This window comes from Cicer arietinum, chromosome 6 (assembly GCF_000331145.2).
Source record: "Cicer arietinum cultivar CDC Frontier isolate Library 1 chromosome 6, Cicar.CDCFrontier_v2.0, whole genome shotgun sequence".
Taxonomy (NCBI): domain Eukaryota; kingdom Viridiplantae; phylum Streptophyta; class Magnoliopsida; order Fabales; family Fabaceae; genus Cicer; species Cicer arietinum.
In genome coordinates this window covers 25,110,321-25,123,016 of record NC_021165.2, presented here as the reverse complement: position 1 = coordinate 25,123,016, position 12,696 = coordinate 25,110,321, and the positions used below count along the sequence as shown (strand labels likewise).

The 12,696-nt window shown below is 29.7% G+C and overlaps 1 protein-coding gene across 1 annotated transcript; it reads left to right on the top strand.

The window, feature by feature from the left end:
- The first annotated feature begins 270 nt into the window (after positions 1–270).
- Positions 271–3,367, top strand: LOC105852420 (uncharacterized). Its single transcript, XM_027335340.2, has 2 exons — positions 271–2,733; positions 2,823–3,367. Exons 1-2 carry the CDS (start codon positions 1,188–1,190, stop codon positions 3,365–3,367), a joined length of 2,091 nt encoding a protein of 696 aa, XP_027191141.1. The 5' UTR covers positions 271–1,187.
- The last annotated feature ends 9,329 nt before the right edge of the window (positions 3,368–12,696 follow it).

Here is a 12,696-nt window from a genome sequence, read left to right as displayed (position 1 = left end):
AATAAATAAAATAAAATAAATAAAAAATTCAGAATAAATAAAATAAAATAATCAATTAATAAGACTAATTAAATAAATAAAATAAAATAACCAATTAATGACACTAATTAAATAAATAAAATAAAATAAATAAAAAATTCAGAATAAATAAAATAAAATAACCAATTAATGACAATAATTAAATAAATAAAATAAATAAATAAAATAAAATAACACAAATAACAAATTCAGAATAAATAAAATAAAACAATTAATAAGATACTTACAAATGTTTGAATGTATTTGATTTCAGCTCGGTGATTTGTAGATAATTCCATAATAATAGAAAGTGAAGAAGATGAATGTATGAGTGAAAGATGCAGAGAAAGTGAAGTATTGTGAGTAAAAATCTAAGGAAGGAAGTGAAGATGTTGTGAGTAGAATGCTGAGGGATGAAGTATTTATAGAGTCGTTTCCTCAGGGAACGATTTCTCACACGGTCAAGACTTCAATAGGAAGTCGCTTCCCCAGGCCACGACTTCATCAGGAAGTCGCTTCCCCAGGCCACGACCTCTTCAAGAGGTCGCTTCCCCAGGCCACGGCACATCAGGCACGCCATTCCACTTAATCTCGTCCATTGAATAAATGTTATCAACGGATGTAAATCATCTATGCAAGGCAATCCTAGTAATATAGTTTCAACCAATTAGATTATTCTATTCAATATTTAATCTTGTCCATTGAATAAAATTTATCAACGGATCTAAATCATCTATGGAAGGCAATCCTTGTGATATAGTTTCAACCAATTAGATGATTCTAATCAATTTTCAATGTTGAAAAAGTTCTATAAATAGACTATCTCACCACACCTTCTATCTCATCATACCTTCTCACCACACCTTCTATCTCACCATACCTTCTCACCACACCTTCTATCTCACCATACCTTCTCAATCATTTAGTCATGGCTGCTCAACAAGTAATTTGTATTGTTTATTACAATGGTTCAATTGTTGATGGAGTTGAAGGAAAAACATTTGTAAGTGACTATAAAAAGGCGTTCAAAGTACATTCGGGAAGCAACCTTGCTCGTCTAAAGAATGTCATTAGAAAAAAAATTACAGCTCGGTGACAACGTCACGATAAGTGATATAGTTTATTGACACCTCGTGTTCTTTGGTGAAAATACAACAAAGTTTGAACTCATGAAGATTTGCGACGATGAAGATGTTGAGTTGATGTTTGATGTTTATGCACAGTGGTCACAACTCGGCACCATCGAGTTATATGTTACCTTTGACTCTGCTCCTCCATCAACAAACATTGATCAACCATCAACATCAAACATACCTTATCAACCCGACTTATATTCTCCATCGCAACACTATGAACCATCACAACACTATCCTCCGTCACAACACTATCCTCCATCACAACACTACGAACCATATTCTACCCAATTAGAACAAACTCGTTCAGAAAGTTTTCAACTCCATCATCAATCTCCTCCAACAAGTCCACAATGCGATCTTCCCCTTAGTGTCTTACATAGTATCAACGACGAAGATTTCAGTGATTATAGTGAAGAGGATGAAACATACTTCGATGAATCATCTGATAATTCTGTCGATGACATTGATGGTGACGAAGATATGGAAGCAGAAGATCAACCTATTCTACCTGATTTCGATCCACCATCTCACCTGAAGAGCATCAATTTAGATACTCAACAGAAATCAAGTGAATTTGATCACTTGCTCATTAACGAAGTCCCAACAGTAGATGGAACTCTTGCGGTTGGAATGAAGTTTCAGAACAAAGATGAATGCATACATGCAATCAAGCGCTACCACATAAAACAATCATTGAATTTTGTGGTACAAAAGTCAGATTTAGAAAGGTATGTCATTTATTGTTCAGATCCAAATTGTTTGTTTAGATGTAGAGCTTCAAAACGCAAAAAAAGTGAATTGTGGGTTATTGGTAAATTGAATGTGCCTCATACATGCACAAATTCTGCATTGTCACAAGATCATACGAAGCTCGATTCTAATATGATATGTCAAAGCATAATGCAAGTTGTGAAAGTAGATCCGTCAATCAAAGTGAAGGTAATTGTTGCTCAAATTCGGTCTTTACATAACTACACAGTTAGTTATAAAAAGGCCTGGATAGGAAAGAATAAAGCGATCGAACAAATTTATGGCAACTGGGAAGAGTCTTACAATCAACTCCCACAATGGTTGTTGGTTATGAAAACGTTTGCTCCAGGAACTAAAATAGAAATGGAAACCATCCCAGCTTATCATGAGAATAGTTTGATAAATGGGATAACGATTTTTCATAGACTATTTTGGGCTTTCGTTCCGTGTATATCTGCGTTTAAATTCTGCAAACCAATGGTACAAGTTGATGGGACTTGGCTGTACGGCAAGTACAAAGGAACTCTATTGGTAGCAGTTGCACAAGATGGGAACGACAACGTAATTCCTATTGCTTATGCTATTGTGGAAGGTGAGACAAAAGAAGGTTGGAGTTTCTTTTTGAGAAATTTGAGAAAATTTGTCACTCCACAAGCCAACATTTGTTTGATTTCCGATAGACATGAATCTATTAAGAGTGCTTATAATAATCCGAATAATGGGTGGCAAGATCCTCCGTCAAAGCATATGTTATGCGTCCGACATATTGCACAAAATTTTACAAGGGAATTTAAAGACAATGCTTTGAAGAAAAAAGTTATTTCTATGGGTAATAGTTTCATTCTTAATTTTTATAATTTTCTTAATTTTTAATAATTTTATTCTCAATTTATATAATTGTCTAATGTTTTAATACAGGTTACTCTATCAACGAGCCTACATATCGATACTACCGTAGAGAAATCGGCATGCTAAATCCGGATGCTTTGAAATGGTTAGACAACATACCTCGACAAGATTGGATTCAAGCATTCGATGGAGGTAGTCGTTGGAGTCAGATGACAACCAACCTTGTGGAGTCAATCAACGCAGTATTAAAAGGCCCGCGCAACCTTCCCATCACTACTTTGTTGCAATCGACTTATTTTAAAACAGGGACACTATTTCCAACCATGGGAAAACAACACGCATCAATTTTAGCTTCTGGTCAGGTATACACAAAACCTTGCATAGATTTTATGAAATTGGAAATAAGTAAATCCAATAGTCATAGGGTGGATAGTTTTGATCGGAGCAACCATACTTTCATGGTGCACGAGACAGTGGTTCCAAGAGAAGGGCGACCAATTGGTCATTTCAGTGTAAACCTTTCTAACAAGTGGTGCGATTGTGGAATATATCAAGCTAAACATATGCCTTGTTCACATGTCATAGCAGCATGCTCTAGCATAAAGTATAATTAGTCTTCATCATCACCTCACATACACGTCGCTACTGAAGTTCCATTTTATGATCCACCACCATCTCAGTATTACGTTCCGTCGGTGCCAGAAATACCAACACCCGGTTATCCGACAGAAGATGGGCTTCTCTATAATTTGTTTGGAACTCAGTGCACAACTCCTGAGTCGGCATATGCTGTATTTGATTCAATGTATAATCAACAATCCCAAAATGTAATGGAACCAGGTGGCAGTGGTTCTAATCCATCTACAGCTTACATTGAAGAAAATGATCAAAATGACGATGAACCGGAAGAACCGCAACTTGTTCAGAGAGCTAGACGAGTTCGACGACATCGTACATGTGGGACTGGGGGTCATTTAGGTGGACATCATTGATATAAATTTAATGTATTTTGTTTTTTCAAATTTGATTGATGTACTTTTTTATTATTAATTTAATGTATTTCATTTCGTTTTCAAGTTATCAATATCAATTTCTTTTCATTTAATTGTTATTATTATTTAATTTTTAATATCATTTTAAGTATAATAATTTTTAATTAAAAGTATAATAGTTATTTATTATAATAATAACAATAATTAAAATATAACATTTATTAATAATTAATTATTAACGTATTTTTAATTAATTATTAGTATTTTTAATTTTTAAATAATTAAATTAATAATTTAATGTATTTCATTTTATTTTCATGTTATCAATATAAATTTCTTTTCATTTAATTGTTATCATTATTTAATTTTTATTATCATTTAATTTATTTATTTAATCACTTTAATTATAATAATTTTTAATTATACCTATAATAGTTATTTATTATAATAATAATAATAATAATGATAATAATAATAATAATAATTGAAATATAAATTTTATTTATAATTTATTACTATACTTTATTGTAATTTAATATTAGTATTTTATTTTTTAAATAATTAAATTAATAATTCTAATAATAAACTAACTTTAAAATATAACAAAAAAAAAAAAACCCAGGGGGAGGGCGCTTCCCCAGGAAACGACCCCCTGTTAGCATTAAAAAATTTCCTCTTCAAGAGGTCGCTTCCCCAGGGAACGACTTCCTGAAGGAACGAAAAAGTAGGGCATTCCGAAAATATTGTTTTAGAGTAGGGTATTTGGGGAATAAAAAAAAAAAAAAAGATATAACCATCTTAAACCCGATATGTTCACTCTTTTTTTATTTATAAAAGAAGAAATTTTAGTTACATTAACCTATTTGATTGAATAAGAATACAATTATTATATATTGTCGATAATTTTATAATGATATTAAATAAAAGATTATTACATCTTTATGTCACATGATCAATTTAAAAATAAAAAAAAAATATATAATAAATTAATGAGTTTTTATTCAATACAAGTTTTACTGTAATAGTTAATATAGCTTGAAATAATATTGGTACAGGTGATTGTTTTTATTACTTATAATTAATGTTATTTATTCAACAAAATTGATTGATTGATATAGGTTGACTACCTGTTGCAATTAATGGAAGAAACAAAAGCAGTCTCATAGCTACTTTATCGGTGTCATAGCTGTAACAATAAATTGAGAAGATAGTCCATTTTTAGGATGTATTATTGAGGTTAAATTCTTATTATATTCTACTTTTTTTTTTAAGTAATCAAATTGTTTTATATTAAAAAAAAAATCTTACTTTTTAAATTTGTTATGATATTGCACTTTAAGTTTAAGCTTGAGAACAGGTGATTTTTTTTTTCACAGGTGATTTTTTTTTCACAGAAAGAAGTGGCATCTTAAGGATTATTTAATTTAACAGATAGATTAAAAAAAAATATGATTAAATTAGAACGTCTATTTAACTGTATTATTTTTCTTTAATTTAATATATTTTTTTAATAATATTTTTAATTTATTAAATAATCAATTAAATTAAAAAAGAAAATAAAATTTTAAAATGTATAGATGGTCGCATCTCCAGATCACATTCTACTATCATAAAATAAAATAAATTCTTCACTTTGTCGCATATTATGGGTGCGATGATCTGATGGATTTGAAAAGAATGATATTTTAATTTTTTTTAATGTAGGATAATTTGATTACTTAACAGAAAAAAGTAAGATATAATAATAATTTAACCTATTATTGATTGTTGATATATATTAAAAAAAATTGTTGGTATAATTAATGTGATTATTTTGTGTGTTATTATTAATAAATTACTCATTGTATATAGAAGTATTTGATATTAATTTTTATAATTTGAAATAGATTAATAGTATTAATAGAGGCAAATTTAAAAAATAAATAATAGATATATTTAATAGTTTATATATGAATTTATATTTATGAACAATTAAAAAATTTAATTGATACTTATAATCAAATACAAAAGAAGTATTTACTTTTAATTGATATTTCTCAAAATATCACTAAAAGCTAACGAGATTTATATTAAGTAAGTTCAATCTATTTTTAAAATTTATATTTTAATTTTTGTTTGTATTTTTATATTAAATAGAGTAAATTCAACACACATAAAGACTAACCATATTTCAACCTATAATGAATGGATAGATACAAAAATTAAATATGCACTTGAAACAAGCGAATGTTCGAGCATCAGATCAATTCTTTATTGATTTATTTCAATACAACAATGAAAAATTCAACAATTTGGATTAGTTAAAGAAGATAACAAGTCAAAAACAACATAAAATTATAGACTTAAATGTGCTTTTAGTCCATCAAATTTGTCAAATGTGCGATTCTGAATGCCTAAATTTATTTTGATCCTCACATTTAATCATTGTTTAGCCCATCACTCATATGTAGTTGGATTTGTATGAAGTGCACAATAATAACATACACTCTTTAGCAATACAAAAAGGAGTTTCTAAATAAGTATATATGCCTTGCTGAATTTTAATGGAACGTGGGTAGAAGAAGATCCTCTTCTCTTCTTGGACTTTATCCATGTATGTGATTTATCTCACTTTAAATCTTAATTTTTAATATATATATATATATATATATGATTAATTTGACATCCCAACTATATTGCTACTCCAAGTCAATCATCTATAATTTGCATCACTCTAAAATGTTATTAAAATAAAAATAAAATAAAATACAAAATTCTTGGGGCTATATCAAAATACAAAAAACAATCCTAATGGATACAAACTATTGTCTTATTAACAATCTTACTAGAAAAATTCACTGGAATAAAATCATGAAGAGCAATCATATTTTTATTGAAAACATCTATAAAATTTAGTATAATCTATATTCATGAAGAACAATCATGCTTCTATTGAAAACATCTAAAATATTAAAAATAAAAGTGTTCCACCAATTAGTGTTAACAATATGAAATTCCAAAATAGTAATTTTGTTAGCACATTAATCATCCTCTCTAAATATATGAGAGATAATAAATCTCATTTTTTTAACCATCAAAAGACAATTAAACCATCTATTTCTAATAGATCAAGGAACAAGACTATATTCTTGAAAGTCAAGTTTTTCAATTGAGAGTCAATTTCAACCTATAGAAAGTGCCACCCATTCTCGTATGTTGTTTCAATAGCAACTTATAATTGTTGTAAGCTCAGTGTGAAGTAGAGTCGTCATCACCAAATTTACGGCAAAACAACCTAGGGAAGCAACAAAATTGTCCTAAATAATATGTGAGAATGCCAAATCACTTTCTTGATGATAAGAGGCTTAAAAAGATGAGTTTTAACCTCAAAGGACTTAATAAATAATTTGAAATTTTCAAATAGAATTCAGGATTGTGCTAGAAGTGTGGTTACCAAATAAAGATGCACCGACAACACTTATGTTGACGACAATATGAAAATGAAGGCTTTTGCCATCAAAACAGACTTGATTCTTGCAATACCAAATACTATCAATAGTAAAGATGATGTTGGTCAAAATAACATATTTGCACTAATGAGATTATTATTTGTAAAAAAATGACCAAAAGTTGTTGAACCGGACTAATATCAATTTGAAATAGAGCTTAGCCAAAACCAAATCCTTGCAGCAAATGGACAAAATAGAAAAGATGGGTGTTAGTCTCCGCTGCATAGTGACAAATTTGACAACCACAAGATACTAAATTATCGTCAATAGGCATCTTGTGATGTAGTAGTCTCCAAAACCTAAGAGAATTGGAATGAGGAATGCTATTATGTCAAATGAATTCGACCCAAAGAATTTGTTGGTCCAAAGGTTTGAAGAATAAATAAGCATCTTTAAAGCTTAAAACTCCAGTATTATTCTGTCTCCAAACTAGGTGATCATCGCACTCAAAATTAGAAATAGTAACATTGACCAGCAAGATAACCAACTTTGAGCAATTGTTTAAGATAACATAAGGAACTTTCCAATGATCATCTTGAATGAAATAATTGACAATGACATAAAGATGAGATTGCATATCTTCATCGATGTTAAAAATCGAAATTAAAGAATCCTCAAATCAAGTGCCAACTCGTAAGTTAATATTATCACCCTTACCAAATTGTCATTTTCTACTCTCACATATAGTAGGTAACTTAACTTTAAGCGCAATCCAAATTGATGAATAAATGTGATGTTTAATATGCTCATACCTTCTAAAGAGACGACCTCGAAGAAGAATAGTCCAATGCTTATTATAAGTAATTAAGTCTCAAACAAATTTAATAAAAAAGAACATTATTAATGTCACTGGAAGATTTAATACCAAGACCCCTTCAATTAAAAGGATGACAAATTTTATAAAAAATAAAATAAAAAAACTTTTATGAATTCATAGATGAAAACAAGAGGGAGTCCACTTCGTCATAAAACAATTAGAGATACTATATACCAACTTGCCATGAATCTCCATTTATCAATGCATTAATAAATATTTTAATGTGTGTTATTTCTTTTGTTGAAAACGTCGCACAATTCAAACATCTTGATTCTTGACAAATGAGAAAAAAGCTTAACTATTACAAACTCTTGCAACATCAAAAATATTTCACATATGGCGTCTCATCATTCCTCTAGGAACAATTTCAAGTTTTGATTTTGTTCACCTTTCTAGGAGTCGTTTCGTTGCAAAAATAAAATAAAAATGCTTCTGATCAGTATGACAATAGTTCATGAATATATAACTAAAATAATAGTTTATTGTTGGTGTTTTTTATATTATCATATTTGTGTAATATGATTTTGACTTCAAGATTGAGTGTGTTATTTTAGGGGAAAAACAAAAAAAATGATTATTTAGAGATAGTTTTAAATTCTGGATAATTCTTGAGAATTTTCTTAAGTATAAAGGCTCTTATGAGTTATGACACAGTTGGATTTATGGTCACTTTTGAAATAATTACAGGGCGCCACTTCCACTCTAAGTTAGATAAAATATATTATTGGAGAAAATTCAAATCTCACATTAAACTAGATAGAATTTGAAATAAATTTATAAAAAGATACATTTTATCTTATAAGCCACTTTTGAATGAATGATCTAAATCCAATATTACTACGCCAAAATTAATTTTTCATAGCGTACATAACATAGCGCTTATACTATAAGCGAATTTTAAAGCGCTGTTGTAGGGTCATATAAGGTCACATAGCGCTTGCACATAATGCTTACAACCATTTTACAACGCTTTTACAAAAAGCGTTGTAAATTGAAGCGCTCTACCATAGCTTTTACAACGATTTTTGAGCGCTTTAAACACAAGTGCTGTAAAATGTAGCGCCCCCACCTTATGTTACATGGCTTTTAAAGCGCTTTTTGTGAAAACGCTATAAAATACATACGCTTTCATATAATTAAATGACATATTAGAGCGCTTTTTATACAAGCGCTGTAAAAGGCTTGCGCTTTAAATAAAAATCATTCACTTTAAATAACTAAAAACAAATTTAATAAGTTGTCCTAACCCTAAGAACTCTCATAACCACATGAAATTGATTCAATTGATGATAGTTTATATCTTAAAGATGATCATGATGAGGGAATTTGGATTAATCCATCGTTTCGTATCGTTAATGGACAAACAAATGTGAATCCCACCAAGAAAAGAAGAAGGGCATCTTAATGTGTTTAATTGTTTTATATAAGCCATGTAATCTGAACTGAGTTCATGTAATTTTATTGTTTGATCTGCCAGAATTGAGCATTTTAGTATTTAGCTTGAATTGTATTTGACTTTCTACTTATATTTAGCTTGATCTTAGTGTTTTATACTAAGTTCATGTAATTTAAGTGTTTGACTTGCCATAACTTATTTTCTGCTTATATTGAACTTGAAAAAGCTTTGTTTGAGTACTGAAATTTTTTCTTGAACTTTAACTGATCATCACAATATGATCTGATCATGTAATTTAGCATTGATAAATATATATAGGTATTTAACTAATTATTTGGAAGAAAAAACAAATCCAAATATAGGTTTTTTAGTAATTATTTATTTTATACTAAGTTAATAGGTCTTTTAAAGCGCTTGTTGAAAAAGCGTTGTAATAGGCTTTAAAAAAATAAAATAAGGAAGTCTTTTACAACATTCTTTCAAAGAGTGCTGTAATAGGCTTTTAAAAAATAAGTTAAGGAGGTCTTTTACAGCGCTTTTGTCGATAAACGCTATAAAAGCCTTTAAAAAAATAAGGAGGTCACAAAGTTTTGTTTTATACTAAGTTAAGAGGTCTTTTAAAGCGTTTGTTGAAAAAGCGTTGTAATAAGCTTTTAAAAAATAAGTTAAGGAGGTCTTTTACAACGCTATTTGAAAGAGCGTTGTAATAGGCTTTTAAAAAACAAGTTAATGAGGTCTTTTAAGCGCTCATTCAAATAGCACTGTAATAGGCTTTTAAAAAATGAGTTAAGAAGGTCTTTTACAACGCTCTTTGAAAAAAACATTGTAATAGGCTATTAAAAATTAAGTTAAGGAGGTCTTTTACAACGCTCTTTCAAAGAGCATTGTAATAGACTATTAAAAATTAAGTTAAGGAGGTCTTTTACAGCGCTATTTCAAAGAGCGCTGTAATAGGCTTTTAAAAATAAGTTAAGGAGGTATTTTACAACGCTCTTTCAAAGAGCGCTGTAATAGGCTTTTAAAAACTAAATTAATGAGGTCTTTTAGAGCGCTCTTTCAATGAGCGCCATAATAGAGTTTTATATATAACAGTAAACCGCTTCAGTTTCCTCTTCATTTCGTAAACTTCACTACGCTTCAGAGTCCTCCTCCTCTTCATTGTTCTTCTCATTGCGAACCCTACTGTCCATACGAACCATATTGTCAACCATCTTCATTGCGAACCATCTTCATCTTTGTTACTATCCCTACCAACTCTCATTCAAATACTATCCCTAGACCCTAAACCGCTTCAGTTTCCTCTTGATTACGTAAACTTCATACGCTTGTTTCCTCCTTCTCTTCATTCTTCTTCTCATTGCGAACCCTACGAACAATATTGTCTTGTTACTAACCCTCATTACGTAAACTTCATACGCTTGTTTCCTCTTCATTCTCCTTGTCATTGCGAACCATCTTTGTTTCTGTGAACCCTACTCTCCTACAAATCGTTCGTATTTCTGCGTTGTTCTTCTTTGTTCGTATTTCTGCGCCGCAACCCTATTGTTCTTCTGTTTTTCAGGTATTGTATTTATTAGTTTTTTGTTTCACTAAAATGCATGTTGAACTTATACTGCTATCAATGCACAAATATTTATTGAATTATATGTTTTATTTTATAGTGCACTCGTCAAACTAACAACATCGACTGTGGGTACTATATATTGCGATTCATGAAGGAAATTGTTGATATGAATCAAACTATAATCTCAGAAACGGTACGGTATTTTCATTTTTTGATTTTCATATATAAACTGTGTATATATTTGATTCTAACTAATTTATGTTCAATTTTTATATCGCACAGTACTTTGACAATTCCAGTCCAACATACTCTGAAAGAGATCTAATTGAAATAAAGGAACACTGGTGTCAATATGTGATTGAAATGAAAATTATTTGATTTGCTGGGAAATGACATGCTGCAAGGGATAGTTATATGAATATATGGTAGTTATGTTCTGTGTAGTTATGATAGTTATATGTATATGAATAGGGCACATTTGAAAAGTTGTGAATATGTAGTTATATGAATATGTATATAGTTCTGTGTTGTTGTCAATATGTGAATATGTATATGAATATGTTGTGAACTGATTGTGTAAATATGTAAAGTTATAAAGTTATATAGTTCTGTTGTTGTGTACTGATTGTATGAACTGATTGTGAACTGATTTTGGATGAAAATGATTTTAGGAAAAAAATTAAAAGACAGCGCTGTAATAGGTGCATAATAATGCATCTATTGAATGCATCTTTTACAGCGCTTTTTCTAAAAAGCGTTGTAAAACGAGTATAACAAGCGCAAAATATATTTAACTATTTTATAGCGTTTTTTATTTTAAAAAGCGCTGTTGTATCTTTTTACAGTGTTCGATGCTATAACGCTTATTTTTTTGAAAAAACGTTGTAAACGGCTTAAAAAAAGCGCCGTAAAATAGGTTTTTTCGCGTATTGATGACAATCTCAAATATCTTTTCATTTGTTTACTTCTATGTTTGTTTATGTTGTTGGACAATGTTTGTTTATGTTGTTGGACAATCTCATATCTGTTTGACATGTATGTTTTATGATTTAATGTTATTATTATTATTATTAGGTTTAAGGCAAAAAATGGTGTCTCCAATTGACGGTTTAAAATATGGTTTAATGTCGTTGTTGTTTTATTATTATGTTAGATAGCATGTTGAATTATTATTATTATTATTATTATTATTATTATTATTATTATTATTATTATTATTATCCCGAAAGTGTTTGTGAAATTGCTTTAGATGGTGAAATATTGAGCAAATATGATAGTTTGGGAAATAAGAAGATGTGTCATGTGATGGAGAATAAACACAAAAACACAAGTAATACGCAGCGGATATAAAATTTCCCTAACTTGCAAGAACCCGTGAGGAACAACAACAAATATATGGCACCAAATTAATCAAAATAAAGGACGTAATGAACTCTGATATTTTAACGTGGAAAAATCCATTCAATGCAAGGGTAAAAACCGTGGGTCATCCAGACCAAAGAAATAGCTCCACTATAATCAAATAAGGATACAAAAGAGTCTCAAAATAATGCACAGAGTGTACCTACAACCAGCAAAAATAACAAAGCAATAAAACCTACAAATGAAAAACAAGAAGAAGAAAAACACTAAAAAACCTGCTGCTGTATGAGCACGATTTCTCCCTCGATGGACGTCGTTTCGCTG